The following is a 19,214-nucleotide window of genomic DNA, read 5'->3' as shown; positions in this document are numbered from 1 at the left end:
CCATGGTAGTTCAGTGCATTTTTGTAAGAACATATAATTTCACACAATTAGACTTGAAATAACTTTTCAGATTCTAGACTGTGTCTTATTTAATGCTGAATGGTGAGACATCGATTTAACTGTCAAATATGGTCAAATTGTGGTCTTTAAGCCAATATGCTAATACAGTTGTTATCTTGACTGCTGTTTAGAGACCTAAACATGCTCTCCGGCACAGAACACCCTCAGCAAATGGAGCTCCATACTCAGCTGAAAGCTGGTGAGTGTCTCCAACATTTTCTGGTCTTCCCGTCATACTATACTTACATGTCCTGATCCCTTTAATAAGTTTTACAGACACACACACACACACACACACACACACACACACACACACACATACACACACACACACATACACACAAACACACAAAAGTCAATTTAGGTAAAGCCGGTCCACTCTGCAGCCATCTTGGCCATGTGCACTCTAAAATATTTAAATTGGGAAAGACCACCCCCCACCCCCCCCAAAAAAAAAAAACCTGACTAAGCTTATGTTTCAATTAAATTTTTCATTTGGTATCATAATTTAGCTGCTTAAGAAAAAAAGACAATATCCAGGTCCAGCTAATATGACATAAGACAAGTTAATCTGTCATTTTAACTGGAAGTTGTGACTTCCTTTCCTACAGCTTTCTGATTTTAACCCCAGGTCATGATTCTGTGTGTTAGAATGGTTTTTGTTCATCAAAATTCTTGTACTCCTGACTGTGGCAAAGGTGTCTTTATTGATCAGTAGGCTGAAAAGGGTTTATTTTGTGATATAGTTGTGATGTGTGTGTGTTGTAGGTGAGCGTCAGCGTTCTCCAGGTGTTGACCCAAAGCAGCTGGCTGCAGAGCTGCAGAAGGTATCGCAGCAGCAGACTCCTGCTTCCGTCCTGTCTGCTCTGGAGAGAGCGGGACACTTGCACTCTGGCACCGGATCTGCCGCTTCAAGTGGGGTCCCCAGCCCTGGGCAACCCGGGTCACCTTCCATCAACAAGAAGCGTAGTAGCAAGGTACTGTATGTGTAAAAGTGTGCAGGAAGATGCCAAATAATGTATATAGAGCATACATCAAATGTGTCTAAATTTTGGAACTGCAAACTAGATTTAAAGCAGACAGGGATTTATTTTCAATTATTTTGTTTTTCAGTCAGCAGAGGTTCTGAAGCCACAACCGCATCCAATCACTGGTGAAATACAAGTGAGTATGTGCACCAGTTTCACAATGAATAAATTTATACAAATAAGTATATTATAAAATTAATTTGAATTATATGATTGTGTTTTGGCTGTGTTCATTATTCCCATTTCTACATATCTGAATAAGGCAGCTAAATATATTAATCACAATTATGTAAACATCATGTAAATGACTTTGGAATATCTATTGTAACAGAATAATTATTTTTTTATTTAATTAATTAATTAATTTTCTTATTTATTTTTTAATGTCCAGGCAAAAGTAATTGTGCAGGATGAAAAGTTGCAGAAGTGTGCAGTGTAAAAGTTAAAGAAAAATCTGATTCTGTTTATGAATATGAATTAATTTAAATAAATGAAAAATGCACTAAAAAAAAAAAACAATTTAAAACAAAAACAACACAGCAGTGAGTAGTGAACAAACACAAACACACCATGAAGTTGGGGGTTCGGTGCCTTGCTCAAGGGTCTCACCTCAGTCATGTTATTCAAGGTGGAAGAAAGTGCTGTACATTCACAACCCCCACCTACAATTCCTGCCCTTAACAGGATTCAAACGACCTCTTACAAAACAAAACTGCCCCCAAAACTTTTTCTATTGCATTTTAAGTAGAAAATCATGATCTATCAGCCTTACTGACTCACTCCAGTATTGACTGCTTTATTGAATTTAAATTGCAGCTTTCCAGTGCTTATTTTAGAGTGAAATTAAATTTGAATAGACTGCCTGTAGTATTATGTATCTCATAATATATCTTTTCCTCAGCTTCAAATCAACTATGACAGGAATATGGGCAATCTGATTGTTCACGTGCTACAAGCAAGAAACCTCGCTCCTAGAGAAAACAACGGATACACAGACCCTTTCGTTAAGGTCTATCTCTTGCCAGGGAGAGGGTGAGTATCCCTGTGTACACAGCTCTCTGTGTGTATGTATGTATGTGTGCAAGTGTTAAAGTGATAGTAAGAGTGAAGATTTAAAAATTTAGACAATCTCTACAGTACGTATATTTATTTATGTGTGTCCTTGTCCGCATATATAAATGTTGTAATTGTGGTAAATTTATTGTCTGATTTTATTTTTATTTTTTTTAGTGACTCAAATCTTTTTTTTTTTTTTTTTGGAATAGCTCCTGTTGTTGTTTTTGTCTTGGTCTTCCAAAAATCACTTTTTTCTTCATTATCAAGATTCTACAAAATAAAATCTAGTGTGCCTTTAGCTCCGTTGTACCCTCTACAAATTGTTCCATAATAATTACAATGGAATGAAAGTGTGAAAAAATGTTTAATAATTAACTGAATCGCTGGATGCCGGAACAAAAAAAGTTACCAGTAATAACTGGCATATCCGGTGGGCTAAAAGGTCTCCCTTCCTGGGTTGAAGTCCTCACCGCTTTAGTACAGAAATGACTTATTGGAAGACTAAAGTGGAAGAGATCTTCCGTAGAGAAGTCAATTTTTATTAGCTTAGCCTTCCTCTCTTAACATGCTACCTAGTAATCAAGCTCAGTGTCTCGGACTGCGGAGACAGCGCAATCGATATGGCTTCCACCAGTATGGGGTGTGTAATGCTATATCTGCCATCTCCTAATGGCCATATCTGCAGTGTTTATGAGATTAGTTCCTATTACCTGCACAAATGATTATTTTGTCTGGCGCTAAAAGCCTGACAGACACGACCCCCCCCCCCCCCCCCGACCTCAACTTTTTTTGAGGGGTTTCTGTCTCCCCTTTCCTTGGATTCTCTGACTGTTGTCTGTTTGTCTGTCTACTTTTACTTTGCATTCCATACAAATCTCCGGATTGGTTCAGCCAAGTCATGGTTGTCCAGAACGCAAGGTAGCGTGGTGTTTCTTTTTCTTTTCATTTTGCTTTTTCATTGGTGTGTGCGTGTGTGCGTGTGTTTGGATTTCCTTTCTTTAATTATCTAGCTGTCATTCATGTGGTGAAGCCTACTGCGTCATCTGTGAAGTGTCTCAGATCTACCTCAAAGCAACCTCTACCTCTGAAGTTTTTGATCTGAAGTCAATAAATTCTTGAAACGATTCCCTCAAAGCCAGTAAATATTAAGTACAGTTGTGCAAATCTACCATTGTGCAAATTCACGTCAGCTCATTGTAAGAGTCTAGTGCTATTGTATGCTTGCATAGATCGCCCATATACTCATGTAGAAGTTGGATTTTTTTCCACATTTTACACTGTGATCCGATAATGTCATTATCATCATTGGTGGCATGGACCGTAGCTGCATCGGTGTTGCCTCTTGTGAGGTCATCTCAACTCCACTAGCCTCAAGTGGCTAAAAATAGGCTACGTAAACATTTGAAGTGCATCATCTAACTTTTATTGCTCCTTGTATCCTGTCTCAACATGATAACCTTTCAGTGCTGAGAACAAGAGAAGGATTAAATATGTCCAGAAGACTCAGAATCCAGAGTGGAACCAGACCGTCATTTATAAAAACATCCATCTGGAGCAGGTAAGTAAGACATATTATTGTATATGTATTTTTTATTATTAGATATATTTTTAATTTGATATTTTTGTTATATCATAAACGTAATTATTTATCAAATATTTTATGAATGTAGTTATTATTATATTTATATTATTATATATGTATTATATTTATGTACATATATTTAAATACATACTACTGTTCAAAAGTTTGGGGTCAGTAAGTTTATTATTTTTTAAAGAAATTAATACTTTCTGATACATTCAAGTAAAGACATTTATAATGTTACAAAAGATTTCTATTTCCTGAAAATGTGGTTGTTTTGAATTATATTAAACTACGCTTTATATTTTTATTTATTTATAATTCTTAATTTTATGTTTAGATTTATTACTGTAAATGCTGATCTATAGCTGTTCTGTGACTTTGCATTTACTTAGAAATGTTCAGATTTTATATAGTTATTTCCTATTTGGAGACCATAAATTTCAGTTCAAACAAATTGTTTCAAAACTAGCCAGTTCTGCATATCTCTTCTAAAAGATCATATCTATATGAAAAATTGAGCTTTCCCTGTGTGTGTGCTTTTCTCTCTATTTGTCGCTCTTTTTACTCTATATTAGAATTCGTCTTTCTTCCCTCTCTACCTATATAAGGTAATAGCCTATTTAGTCCAAGGAATATGCACAGATCTTTACCATGTAATTAAAGTAGTCAAAAACACAAGGGAAGTTACATCACACTCCCATCCCCCATATGTCCCATTTTTTCCATCCAAACTTGGCATTCCATGCTTAAAAACTCTGAAAGTTGATCCAGTTTCGCTGTCATTGCTATACTGTTTACTGAGTCACAGATTTCATGTTCAAAGATGTTTATACCTTGATGAATTGTCTTTTTTTTCCTGCATCTGACTGAAAATGTGTGTGTGTGTGTGTGTGTGTGTGTGTGTGTGTGTGTGTGTGTGTGTGTGTGTGTGTGTGTGCGTGCGTCCGTCCGTGTGCGTGCGTGCGTGCGTGCGTGTGTGTGTGTGTGTGTGTGTGTGTATGTGTGTTCACCTCAGCTGAAGAAGAAGACTCTGGAGGTTACTGTGTGGGATTATGACAGATATTCCTCAAATGATTTCCTGGGAGAAGTGAGTGTTACAAGATAAAAGTGTCATACCGTGCACCAAAAAAATAACAGAGATAAACATAATTTGCATAATTCCTTAGAAGTGATGTAAAGTATGCTAGCATTTTGTCTTCTGCACCAGGGTTTCCTATGAAATTTGTTGTCATTATTCTTTCGGTATCTATTTACATTATTATCCACCAAAGAACAGTTTATAGAAAACAGAAATTTCTATGAAGTCAGATGAGTAAATAGCACATTATTAATAATTATATTTAATGATTTTTTATAGGTGCTCATTGAGCTCTCAAACACGGCTCAGCTGGATAACACGCCTCGCTGGCACCCCCTAAAGGAGCAAAGTGAGAGTATTCACCATGGAAGAACCCAACCTCCGCAGGGGCCCGGCGGCTCTGGGGGACTCGGAGGTCAGGGCGGCCCTGGCAGTCAGGGGGACCCTGGAGGGCCAGGAGGTTCTGGGGGTCAAGGAGGGCAACCGGGGAACCAGCAGTCCCCTAAAACCTCTGTCATCAAGAGCCGAAGTCACAGCATTTTCCCTGATCCTGCTAAAGGTAGGTCATGCATACTAAAAAAAAAAAAAATACACACAGGAATCACACAGGTGGGAATTAGTGCAACTTGTTTTAGAATACCATTAAAAAAGTTTGGAGCCAGTAATTTTTTTTTACTTACAGTCTCTTACAGTCACCAAGCCTGCATTTATTTGACCAAAACAGTTAGAACAGTAAAATTGTGAAATATTATTGCAATTTAAAACAACAGCTTTCTATTTTGATAGAATTTTAAATTCTATAAAAAGAAACTGAATTCTATTCACAGAATTCGAAAAGTAATTTATTCCTGTTATGCCAAAGCTGAATTTCCAGCATCATTACTCCTTCAGTGTCACATGATCCTTCAGAAATCACTCTAATATGTTGATTTGCTGCTCGAGAAAAAATTCTGACTTTATCAATGCTGAAACCAGTTGTGCTGCTTAATATCGTTGTGAAAAACCATGATAGTTTTTTTTTTCCCTTCTCAGGATTATTAGACAGATAGAAAGTCCAAAAGAACTTTGCTTATTTTAAATAGAAATCTTTTGTAATATTATGTCTTTATTGTCACTTTTGAATGTAATGCATCCTTGCTGAATTCAAAAAACAAAAAAAAACAAAAAGAAAAAAAACTACCACTGACTTGAAACCTCTAAACAGTATTGTATGACGAACAGGAGATGGACGGTTTAATATTTGGGATATGTGCTGGATTAATGGAGGGCATGTACTGTATGTTCACAGATACACAGGTCCTTACAATAGAAAAATCCCACAGTAGTCCCGGCAGCTCCAAATCTTCCTCTGAGGGTCACTTGCGCTCTCACGGCCCCTCACGCAGCCAGAGCAAAGGCAGCGTCACACAGGCCCACCTGGAAGAAGCCGGGAACGCCATCGCTGCAGCTGAGGCTGCGGTGCAGCAGGCCCGACTCCAGCCAAGTAACACTTACTACTTCACATGAGCTCACAGCCTATCTGTTCTCTGTCTTTCTTTCTGTCTGTTCTCGCACTCTTCCGCTATTTCTTTTCCATTCCCTCTCGTCCTCACCTTTCTGACACACAGTTTCGTTTTTGTTTTTGTTTTCATCATTTTGTTAATAAATTGAAGCCTTCACTTAAAATCACAAAATGAAAACATTTAATTTAATAATCCACAAAATAGAAAGTATCTTATTGACTATTAAAGCAATAGTTCACCCAAAAACTGAAAATGTACTCACCTCAGGCAATCTAAGATATAGATGAGTTTCCTTATCAGAACAGATTTGGAGAAATTACATTACATTACATCACATCACTTTTCACGCTTCACAAATTAAATGATGGCCTGGGGTTGTGTGGATTACCATGATGTTTTTATCAGGTGTTTGGACTCTCATTCTGACGGCACCCATTCACTGCTGAAGAAACTTTGATGAGCAAGTCATGTAATGCTAAATTTATCCAAATCTGTTCTGATGAAAAAACAAACTCATCTACATCTTGGATGGCTTAATTTTTTAATTTTTGGGTGAACTATTTCTTTAAGAAAAGTGAAAAATTAGATTGTCCTAAAGCACTTTTTAAACTTGCTTTTATATACTGATATTTGCATTCTGAGTGGCAAAACAGAAATGATCTCATTATAAAGATCTTATTTTTTTAATAAAGCCTATAAAACCCTAAATATTTTAAACAACCAATCTCTGTTAAACTCCCATCCGTAAATCGAATATCACAAACCTGCCTTCAGCTGTCGTAAAACTTGGGTCAGCAGTTTAAGATTTTATTTCCCAGATAAAATTTCATGCCAGACATTCAGGCTTAGTGTTTCTTTGCAATACAGCAAGTTTTGTAGTAGCAGAGGAGGCATTTGTTGCATTAAAAAAAAAAATCCCTCGAAGTACAGCACAAACCTTTCCTGCGGTCATAGGGAGGCTAAATGTAAGCTAAACCTGAGTGTATATGGAAAACACTTCACACTGACATCCAGAGCATGATGAACCCCTCTGTTACCTCATTCCCCCTCTGCAAGTAAAATCCCAGGCACTTATCCCCAATTCAAACCCATATCTATGTCCGCATGACTGTGGTGTGTAAAAATCATGAGCTGGTTTCATGTGAGGGTGGCCATGCAATCTCTGGATGAGTCCGTGTAGAGACTGCCCCATCTAAAGGCAGAACTGGCCCCATACTGATCACACAACATCTTCCAGCCAATGAGAGCAAAGTATCGAGTCAGATGACCGTCATGGAGGGATCTCTGCTAGAGGAGGTGAGAGACATGTGACTTCTCCCTCTCTCTAAATAAGAATAAAATCAGCACAAACCACGCCTCCTTTATAGCAGCAAAACACGAAAATGTTTAAATCTAAAATCAAGGCAGCCATTAACTTTGCATGAAAGTCTGTTGTGTTTTTAAACCGATGTTTAACATTATTTTAAAAAGAGTGCGTTACTTTTCATTTCACTGTGGTCTCTCTTTTTTAGTTCTCTTATCTTTTCTGTCCATATGTAACTTTGTGTGCAAAGTGCATTTCCATTCTTTTTGCATAAATTGTGTTTAAGTTAGTAGTGTAAATAACGAGTCCCTTGCTTAATATGGCTCATGTCTAATTGTCTGTTTGTGTATGTGTGTATTTCTACAGATAAAACAAACCACAAAATAATCGATGGGGATGCATACACTCTGGACAGTGAAGATACTTTGGGCACTAACGCTGTGGACAGTGCCATATTTCAGGTCCCTCAGCTGTAAGTATGCCTGTTCCCTCCTGTAATTGTAATTAATCTGTATTAGATGGATTTCAGTGTATCCAGTGGACTGATAGATTGATACGTTGGATGATACTTGGCTATTTGAGTGTTAGTGCTTCCTTATGTCAGTTCTAAACTCTAAACATTTAATAATGTATAGTGCACATTTTGTGTTTGTTTGTTTTCAGTTATTTTTGAATTAATTATGAGTATTTTGTGTGAAATACATTTTTTTTTTTATTTTTTTTATTTTATTTTACATTTTAAGTATATCTCTTTTGCTTTTAATTTAAATGAAACAGTAGGGTCCAAAATTATTGAGACAGCTAGTAAAAATGTTCTATTTTAAATAAGTAATTACATATTTTATTTAAAATTATCATTATATTTATATTAAATTAAATAAAACACTATCTTTTAAAAAATGGTCAGTAATGTTAATGTTATAGGTTAATGCATAAAATGCATAAATATATAAAAAAAAATATTTTTGTGAAATACTGTATTGCAGTTTTGTATTTTATATTCTAGTTTAAAATTGAAAAGAAAATCAGAAATTATTCTAATATGCTGATTTGGTGCTTAAAATATTTCTTATTATTATCAGTTGTATGTTAAAAGTTGTGTGTTTAATATTTTTTTCAGGATTCTTTAATCAATAGAAAGTTCAAAAGAACAGTATTTATTTGAAATAGAAATTGTAACATTACAAATTTCTTTACTGTCACTTTTGATCAGTCTTTGCTGAATAAATTAATATAAAATTAAAAAAAAAATCTTACTGATCCCAAACTTTTGAATGGTTGTGTATGCTATCAACCTATTTGGAGTGAAAATTAAATCTTTTTTTTTTTTTTTTTTTTAATCTGCAGAGATATTTCCTAGTCATTTTATGTATTTTTTATTTTATTTAAATATATATACAGTGTGTGCTGGGAAATGATTAATCGCTTTTAATACCATCCAAAAAAGTTTTTGTTTACATAATATATGTTTGTGCACTGTGTATATATATATATATATATATATATATATATTATATATATATATATACACACACACACATACACACACACACACACACACACACACCACACACACACATACAGTATATATTTTGAAAATATTTATGTTTTTCCATGTATATATTTATATTCACATAATTTATATTATATTTAATATATAAACATAATATATATTTCTTAAATATATACATGCATGTGTGTATTTATATATACACAAAAAATATACACCTTTTTATCTGATTCTCCATCAGGAAAAACATTCCAAATGGGACAGATAAAGGCAGAGGAATTGAATCTTTGAACCTTTCTGATTCAGAAGGTAACAATCTGTTTTGTATTCCAGTTTCATTTGAGGTTTCAGTTCACACACAGTCTACTTTTAGTCGTTTCCATGCTCATAGCAGTGAACCTCATGAGAACTAAATAAAATTGGCAAACTGTGAGTCATAATAAAGTTTTAAACCGTGTTCCACAGGTCAGGTTTACCCCTGAGGTTGAATTAGAACTTGTCTGAAACCTGTTGAGGAGACTAAGAACCTGTTAGACAGAGGAAAACAACAGTCATCCCCTTCTGTTCTATTCTAGACGTGCCACTGTCACTGCCATGCACTGCTGAATAATTCATCACAGCAGAGGGTGTGTGTTTTTGTTGCTGTCAAAGGAGACAGACGTCGGCACAACAAAACATGGACTCTAAGTGTGTCACGAGCATGGCAAAGTGTCAAAAGTGCATTACTGAACAGTTTTGTTCATCTTTGTACAACCTAATGAACATTACACAAAACATTGTTTTGTATTAAGTTACCACCGATGTCTTGTTCCGTAGTCTATTTCGGTATACTGCTCCATGTTTTATATATATATATATATATATATATATATATATATATATATATATATTATATATATATATTGTATTAACAGTTTAATGAAGGATTACTGGCTTTTCCATTCCGCTCAGTGCAAAATTGTAATTTCATGCGTGTACACTAGAGGTCGCCATTGCTCACCATTTATATAAGCTTTTATTGAACAAATGACAACATACAGAAACATTCCAGCCTCCCAACAGGAGAGAAATCACATTCAGAAATTGATTAGAGACAACAAATATATGAAATATATGATGTTATAATACATTTACAAATATTTAATTTATCTATCTTTATCTGTCTGTCTGTCTGTCTGTGGCTGTAGGTAAGATGATGGGTGAGATCAAGGTTGCTTTAAAGAAAGAAATGAAGACTGAAGGAGAGCAGCTGGTTCTTGAGATCCTGCAGTGCAGAAACATCACCTACAAGTTCAAATCTCCAGACCACCTACCTGGTAATGAAACATTCCTCAAACACATCCTCAGAAATGGCACTGATATACAAATATTGTAGAAAGAGAAAGATAAGAAAGATGTTGATAGAGTACTGAAGAATCTGTAATATTTCAACTGTCTTCCTAGACTTGTATGTAAAGCTTTATGTGGTGAATGTGGCAACTCAAAAGAAGATCATAAAGAAGAAGACCAGAGTGTGTCGCCACGACAGAGAGCCATCATTCAATGAGACATTTCGTCTGAACCTGAATCCTGTTGGCCACTCTATTCAGGTGAGAGAGATTATAAACTGAGACAAATTCAAAATGACAGACAGTGAATATGGCTGAACAACGAGTATCATTTTATACCCAACAGGAAAATACATAAGATGTATTTTCTGCGCATTAAGGCTGCATTTATTTGATTAAAAAAAAATAATAATAATAAATACAGTAAAAACATGAATATTGTGAAATATTATTACAATTTAAAATAACTTTATTTCCTTTTTAATACATATTTTTTAATGTACTTATTTAATTTATATATATATATATATATATATATATATATATATATATATATATATTATACATATATATATATATATATATATATATCAAAAATACAGTAAAAATAGTACAGACCAAAAGTTTGGAACCATTACTATTTTTAGTGTTTTTGAAATAAGTTTCTTCTGCTCATCAAGCCTGCATTTATTTGATCAAAAATACAGAAAAAAACAGTAATATTGTGAAATATATTTAAAATATAAATCTTTTTTGTACCAATGTGAAAATCTTTACTGTCACTACATAAAAATATTTGTAATATATATTAATATAAATAATCTTACTGACCCAATGCTTTTGTATGTATGTATGTATTATATTATTTAATTTACTTCCTCTCACTCTTTGTCTTTTATCCCCTTCCTCTTAACAGCTGTTCCTGGTGTCAAATGGAGGGAAGTTTATGAAGAAGACCCTGATTGGCGAGGCCTACATCTGGCTGGACAATGTGGACATGCGTAAGCGGGCCGTCAGCTGGCACAAGCTAGTGGCCACAACCAGTCAAACTCAGCCGTAATCACATGCCATCCATCTCCCATCGGTACTCTCCAAAAAAAAGAGAAATAAAACAGGAAAAGGTGGGTTTGTGAGTCTGGAATGACTAATAGATCATGGAAAGAGAAAACTGAGGTTGCATTAAATACTGTGACGATGAGTTTGAGTCCATTCACCAGGACAGATACATTTATTTCCACTCCCAGAGCACTGTTGTTGTCTGCTATCGCGTAAGTCATTTCTGCAACTACATTCTACATCTAAAATATCTTAGGCATGGGCCAAATTATTACTACCATCTATTACATTTCAATGTCATTTCAGTTTTTATCACACATCCGAAATCATATATATTTCTTGCAAAAACATTGTTTGTAAGAAGATAGATGTAGCATATAGTTGACACAATCATATGATATACATATAATGACCATATCAGACTCTGTTATGCACTGTATGAAGGTTATACTGTAAGGAAGAAAGACAATCGTAAATATAATGGATTCTATTTATTGAATGCAACATCCAATCACACAGTTCAATATTTCTCTGTTTATAATGTCTTGAGTGTCGTCTTTAATGTTTAGGGAACGTTGAAACTTTAGGTTGTGACTGACATCATCTACTGGACATGGATCCTTCAATGAGGTCGAGATGATCTGGGTTTCACGCATTCCTCTTGATCATTTCAAGAATGGCTGTTTGCTGGATGCTAAATGAAGGCGTGCTTTGTTTTTAGCGTCTCAAGCCCTCAAATTCAATTCTCTGAGGTTAAAAGGCATCTGTTTTCTGTCCAGAAGTATGATTGTACGTGTCCACGATGTGTGTTTGTTTTATGAACAGCATCTTGAAGTAAATGTCATGTTAGTGGTCAGATGTTGTCTCTGTTTTGTGACCAAGTTGTATGTGGAATCCAAATATGCAAAGAGTAATAATAATAATGATAATGATTAACGTACATTTGAGTCCTCCTTGGAGTTTATATAAGGATTCTGGCTCAATTGGCTTTATTGAAATCCTGATGTGGTGTCTGTTCTGCGTCACGTGTCTCTGTTCCATGGTGGTGCACTTTTGATATTGTTTTTTTGCTGTTCATTCAAGTTCATCTGTTCATGTCAGATTAGTTCTTTTTCGTTATGATCTCTGCCTCTTTAACCTGCGCCATATCAGTGTGTAACGACACTAGTATGTGCCATCAATGGATAAAGGCACACGTGTTTTGTCTGTCTAGGATCTTAACACCAGACAGTAATTTTCTAACAGTGTTTCCATTATCAATATCAGTGGACATATTTCACACATGGAAACAGACTGTTACCTAACCTGGCTAATAAAATGTACACTAACGTTTCCATATGATTTAATCTGCATCTTGCACAAGTGGTGCACAGATGTACCTGAATATAAGGTTGCTGTCATAGTAAGATGAACTATCGTGTGCCAACCTGATGTTTTAACCAAATCCACTGGTTCTGTTTGGGTAAATCTATGCAACATGGATTATGTTCGTAGAATGCATAAATCTTAACATGCGACATCAAGCGAGTGTCTGAATATATGTATATCTGTTAAAGAAAAAAAAAAGAAATTATATGAATATTGTATAGTGTTTATTTTTATTTATTTATTTTTTACTTCTACTTTATGGCACAGTACATTTTAATCATATGCACTTTACATTATTGTTTTCATAGGTTTCATAATTTCATCGTAAATAAATATGCTGACCAGAAAATTTTGATTCTTTTTGTTTGTTTTGTAAAGGGGAAAAAAATTAATCTGTGCAGATTTGAAATGTAAAAATGCATATTTCATGTTGTGCATAATTATGATGGCCAATTAAAACCTGTAAAAATGTCATCAGTTTTATTTAGATCATCACACCTTTCAAAGTGTGATTTATTTTTTTCTTTTCCCAGTTGTTCCCTTTAAACAAGCACATACATTTCAACTGTTTAACTACTAAATATAAACTTTTATTCTAATATTACCCCATTCCTTTTCAAATCATGATGCGTTTGATGAATCCAGTTGCCGTAAACCATGTGAATGTGATTTGGTTATTTTTATTTTTATTTTTTTGATTTTGTAAATACATAGGATATTTTCTACGAGAAGAGGTCTGAATATTTATTTGGCCTGACGTTGAGCATGTGATTGTGATCAAGGTCAAACTCTGTATGTACATATTGTATTTGTCTAACTGTGTAAGAAAGTAATATCTGGATCATTTAAAAATTATGTGTTCGATCAATCCATTCCAACCTGTTTGACAAAATCAACAACATCTCTCAGAATGAAAACGAGATGGTTCAAAAAACAAAAAAAGTAAAAAAAAGCAGACACAAAATTTCCTGTCAAATTGAATGGTTGTCAAAGAGTTTCTATGTTTTTACATAGATGTTGCATGTTTTGTTAGATGTCTGTTGATATATTTTGCCTCCGGATTGGTTTAAAAAGAAAGACAAATTGAACACATCATCTGAAGTTGTATGCGGACTGTAAAAATGCTTGTAAAATGAGTCTTGTTTTTCACATAGTGTAGAAAAAAAAATTGTAGAAAAAAAAATCTAATGTTATGGTTTTGTGGTTGTCCACATGATGTCATGAAATTATGCAAATTGTGCAGTAGAGAAAAAAAAAAGAAGAAAAATAAGAAATAAAAACTTTCTCCCTGCGTCTAAATAATAAATAATAGATTCTATTTCAAATGTGAAAATGCATTTTGTTTGTTTTGATTTTTTGATGCTTGTATCTTGTCAACTGTTACGTGTGAAATGTTATATTTTCCGATCTTATTCGAATGGTTGGTGGTTAAATTAATTGATATGTTGCAGAGTGCTGTCTCAGCCCTATTTTAGGGCCAAAGAACATAGTCAGGTTAAATGCCATATTTAATCTAATGCGGGTGAAAAGAGGCTATGAGGGATCAACTTAGTCTTTACAATGGCATTCACTATATACTGTAAAGGTTCTAGATCACTCAATTTGTAATTTTCAACTCACAACTTTCAGAACTGTTTTATGGAGTTTTTGTCTACTGATTTTTTTCTCTCTCCGTGTGTTTTTCGTTATGTGTGTAAGTGAATGAAATTGTTTTGCTGATCCACTGTTTTGTATTTACATTGTTTGGCCAGCAGAGGGAGATCTAAGAATTCTAATAATTGCACCGGAAGCACCTCAGAGACTAGCCATATACATGAGTATTCAAAATAGTTCAACAACTTGATTATCTCAGCTGTTCGATTCTGTTTGTTGTTTCTGTTTATGAAACGAAATAATCAGTGTTTTGAAATGGCCTACATGGATTGGGCTGACCTTCTAAATGAGCAATGTTTGAATTGCAACAAACTTGCACTTATTTGATAAGTAAGAGGAATTGAGGGAGAAAGAGGGAGTTTGACTAATACGTGCCTCATTATCCTCTCTGTCAGGGATAAATTAATTAAAGAGCACGAGGCAGCATTACCAGAACGATAAATCCTGCCACCACGCAAAGAAACCACCACTCACCAGTGTAGCCTCAGATTTGTTTCAAAGCAGGAGCAACAAGAACCATAGACTCAAAATAAGAGTGCTTGTGAGCATCCATTCTCTCTCTGGGTAACGTGAGGCAGGGCATGTTGCCATGGAGACGAGGGTACAGGGGTAGGAGGACCCAGGGGAGCGATGTAGCTTGGATAGCAGGATGTGCTAGTGAGTGTGTGATACTCATCATCCTCAGTTCAGCAGACCGTGGTAAATTCTAGGTTTCGATCTGTCTAATCAGCCAGCATTACTCGTTAATACTGAGCAAATGAGAACACTTTCCCTGAAAATTGAGCAAACGCCGCTCACGATTTTTAGCTCGATAGCCGTAGCAGGACTGCTTTGACAAACATCTAATATCTGAAGTTAATTAGCTTCCTCAAAACTCTCCCAAGAGGCAATGCTGTGTTTGTTTCAGGCCTAATCAACGCGTAGTTAGAGTTACCGAAACCAGGCTGTTATAAATAGGCTACATAAATGCACAAAATATAACTTAATGCCGCGGATCACATTATCATTCTCATGTGAAGGCCCCCCATCCTATAATTTAAAAGGCAATTATGTTTTCATGTAAAGACCCAGTTTATACTGTGAAAAAATGTAATAATACAAATGTGTAAGATATTATATATATAATTTATACAGTGCACTGTACTGTAAGATGTATTCATTTAAATTACATTTTATTTTTTATCAATTTAATTATTTAAATTTTTATTTATTTTAATTTTATCTCAAATTTTATTTTTATTTGTATTATTTATTTTATTATTATTTACATTGTGTATTTAAATCAAAATAATTTTATATTTAAATCTATTAAATCCATAATATATTTAAGTCTATTTATTTTTAAATTATTAATCTTTATTTTTTTCTTTTCTTAAAACTTCAGCGACCTAGCACCAAGGTTATTAGTTAACTGAAATTAAAACCATAAAAATGTTGTTACGTCAATGTTATAAAATAATTAAATTAAAAAAAGCTCAAACCTATTTTATTTCAGCTATTGATGGACACTGTTTTTGTTTTATCCAGCTCTATTTACTCAGTGCAACTTATATCATCCAAGTGAAAGACAACACCAACATGTCAGAAAAAAAGAAAAGAAAAAAAAAACAGAATCACTGAGTTGGAAAAGGATCACTCCCCTCCTAAAATGAATTGCAAACTCAATCAGTGGTAGCTAATCATCTCAATGGCACAAAAAATCCATGTGACTTTCAACTGTGATCTGCTGTGGTCATTTTGATTAGCTCAGCATGAAAAGAGCTTTCCTGGAGCATTTCAGTCCTTGGTCTTGCAACTGAAGCATAGAGTCAATTGTGGGTGACAAGGCACTATCAAAAGATGTCCAGGATAAAGTTGTGTGGACAGGCACAAGTCAGGAGATGGATACAAAAAAATTACAAAGGCATTATCAATTCCTAGAAGCACAGTTAAGTTTATTATTATGAAGTGGAAGGTATTTGGTACAACACAGTCCCTCAGTGAATCAGGACGTCGCTCCAAACTGGATGAAAGAGCCAGAAGGAAACTGGTCAGAGAGGCGACCAAGAGGCCTACAGCAACTCTGAAGCAGCTGCAGGAATTATGACAAAGGCTGGTCATTGTGTGCATGTGACCACAATATCACAAATTCTCCACAAATGTGGCTTGTATGGGAGGGTTGCAAGAAAAAAGCCTCATGCAGTCATGACTGAGCTTTGTCAAAATGCACCTTGAAGACTCTGAGGCAGATGAGACGAAACGAAATGATATGTCTGGCGGAAATCCAATACAGCTCACTACCAAATAACAGCATTCCTACAGTAAAGTATGGAGGCGGTGATATCCTGGGTGTTTCTCTGCAGAAGGGACTGGAGCACTTGTCAGGATAGAAGGAAAAATGGATGGGGCAAAACACGGTTGCCGTGATTTTACCCGGTAAGACATGTTCCTGGATCAACATCTTTTGATGATCCTGGATGAACATTATTGTCCAAAAATATAGACCTAACCCAATCCCTACCCCTAACCCTACCCAAAATTTATTCCTAAAATCAGTGGGAAATTATAGCTGATTAACAAGGGTTTTGAAGCACCTTACCCTCATTGTCTAAAACAGATATTTCCTGAAAGTTATATCTCAATTCTGATTGGTTGATTGGGATGTTGATCCAGGAATGTTGTACTTAGTGAAATCACACTCACTGGCAAAATACCATCAAATTATCGATGAAAATATGCTGCCCTCTGCCAGAAAGTTGTCATTCTGAAGAATGTTTGCCTTCCAACATGACAACGACCCAAAGCACACAGCAAAACTGACCAAAGAGTGGTTGATGGAGAAAAAGCATGCCTTGTATGGCATAAGCAGAGCCCAGACTTAAACACCATTGAAAATCTGTAGAATGACTTGAAAAGTGCAGTCCACAAATAGTCACCATCAAATTTAACTGAACTTGAGCAGTTCTGCAAAGAAGAGAGGGCAAGTATTGCAAAGTTAGTTGAGACATATCCCAACAGACTAAAGGCTGTAAATGAAGCAAAAGGTGGTTTAACAAAATACTGACACAAGGGGCTGATCCTTTTTCCAACTCGGTGATTCTGTTTTTAATTTGTTTTTTTGTTTTTGTTTTTTTGCCTGACATGTTGGTGTTATATATTTCACTTGGATGTTATAAGTTGCACTAAATACAGATGGATAAAACAAAAACTATGTCTGTCTTTATTTGCAAAGCAACAAAATGTGATTATTTTAAAGGGGGTGATTCTTTTCTCTACCCACTGTATAGAATCTTCTGTCAACAACAAGCTTGGTAATTAGCTTTTACTGAACAGCCCACAGTCAAGCCACAGGCGCACTCACAAACACACCAACACTCAGCCGGCATAAAAAGTTTCATCCACAAATGCACCTGGAAGATCTTCGGAAATGCTTTTAATGCACATCGATGTCTAATACACTTCACTGCCAGAGCCTATTGTGTGCAGGCCCGACCCCATAAACACAGACCTGTCTGAAGAGAGTTGGGTGAACACATTAAACTGGTTGCAAGCAAAGTGCACATGCACTCTGGTTCCCAGCATCCTTTAATCATAGACTAGGCCGTGCATAAGAGGAAAGAGGTCACAACAGTGCTGTCTGTTTAAGACCTATTGGGAATTTTAATGAGAAAGTTTGTTTTTGATAATGGGATGGCATCTTTTCATATAGCCAAGTGCAGGCCCACTGCTTTTATCCTGGTTTGTTATGTAGTTGGCTACTCTCTCTACTTGAAGCTACCGCAGGGTCACACTGTATCTCTTCTCTGCTGTGGTACATCAGTACAAAACCTCCTCTAGGCCCTATTGGATCCGCGGTTCGATGGGTGCTAATGGACCTGCATACAGACCAGGCAACAAAAGCACAAGGCCTCTCCTATTATAGAGCTCGCGCTTTCTCGCAGTCTTGCGCCCTGTTGCACGCGCCTCGCCTTGACACTCATCGTTGCCGCGGAGAGCGCGGTTGCTAGGCAACGGGTGAAAGCCGAAATCCCTGGGTAACTCGCCGCTTACTGCCCCGACCTGCCTCCTATCCCTGCTCGCTGGCTTATTAACTTTATTTCATTTGGGAGAGAAAAAAAAAGAGAGTATCTCATTTAAACGAGCATTATAGCTATATAATTCGGCTGCGATATATAGCATTGCATTACATATTAAAAAAGAGGATGTTGTGCATGCAAGATAGTGGACGCATGTGTTTATGAAGGAGATGCATCATTCAGTGACGCCCTAAATGAATAATGCACGAATGTATGTGGAAAACAAGCTACTGAGCGCCTTCGATATTGATCAGATGCAAATAATGCATAATAATGCAGTGTGTTTAAGGCAATAATTGCTTAAATAGCTCACTGCATTTGCAATTACGTTGGTTTTTAGTTTTATAATTTTATAATAACAATAATAATAATTGATGTTGTTATTACAATATAACAAATCATTTTATATTAATATATGTATAAATATAAGAAATATTTTACATATATAATAAAGATGGCGTTTTAATTTTTATAATAATGATGATGATAATTTGTATTATATAAAATGTGTATAATTTACATTTATATTAAAATATGTATAAATATAATAAATATAACATTTTTCATCTAGAATATAGAAGGCGTTGTTTTAATTTTCATAATAATTATAATAAATATAATAATACAATTAT

General features: G+C 35.2%; 1 protein-coding gene across 5 annotated transcripts in view; it reads left to right on the top strand.

Moving 5' to 3' along the window:
* The window catches only part of LOC109110441 (protein piccolo-like), a 75,335-nt gene extending 61,128 nt beyond the window's left edge, over nt 1-14,207 (top strand). For 4 of the 5 annotated variants that reach the window (XM_042775562.1, XM_042775565.1, XM_042775563.1 and 1 more), the window contains 14 exons: nt 192-259; nt 829-1,037; nt 1,174-1,224; nt 1,990-2,120; nt 3,036-3,062; nt 3,609-3,702; nt 4,745-4,816; nt 5,087-5,366; nt 6,096-6,290; nt 7,979-8,084; nt 9,364-9,431; nt 10,310-10,438; nt 10,566-10,711; nt 11,367-14,207. In XM_042775562.1, coding sequence (XP_042631496.1) covers nt 192-259; nt 829-1,037; nt 1,174-1,224; nt 1,990-2,120; nt 3,036-3,062; nt 3,609-3,702; nt 4,745-4,816; nt 5,087-5,366; nt 6,096-6,290; nt 7,979-8,084; nt 9,364-9,431; nt 10,310-10,438; nt 10,566-10,711; nt 11,367-11,510 — 1,720 coding nt within the window. In that variant the 3' untranslated portion in view covers nt 11,511-14,207. The remainder of the gene's footprint in view (nt 1-191; nt 260-828; nt 1,038-1,173; nt 1,225-1,989; nt 2,121-3,035; nt 3,063-3,608; nt 3,703-4,744; nt 4,817-5,086; nt 5,367-6,095; nt 6,291-7,978; nt 8,085-9,363; nt 9,432-10,309; nt 10,439-10,565; nt 10,712-11,366) is intronic. The other variant, XM_042775564.1, reaches the window with a different exon arrangement.
* Nucleotides 14,208-19,214: the final 5,007 nt, after the last annotated feature.

The sequence above is a fragment of the Cyprinus carpio genome, chromosome A18, assembly GCF_018340385.1.
Source record: "Cyprinus carpio isolate SPL01 chromosome A18, ASM1834038v1, whole genome shotgun sequence".
Classification (NCBI taxonomy): domain Eukaryota; kingdom Metazoa; phylum Chordata; class Actinopteri; order Cypriniformes; family Cyprinidae; genus Cyprinus; species Cyprinus carpio.
The sequence above is the reverse complement of the archived record's forward strand: the minus strand, read 5'-3'. Positions and strand labels throughout refer to the sequence as shown.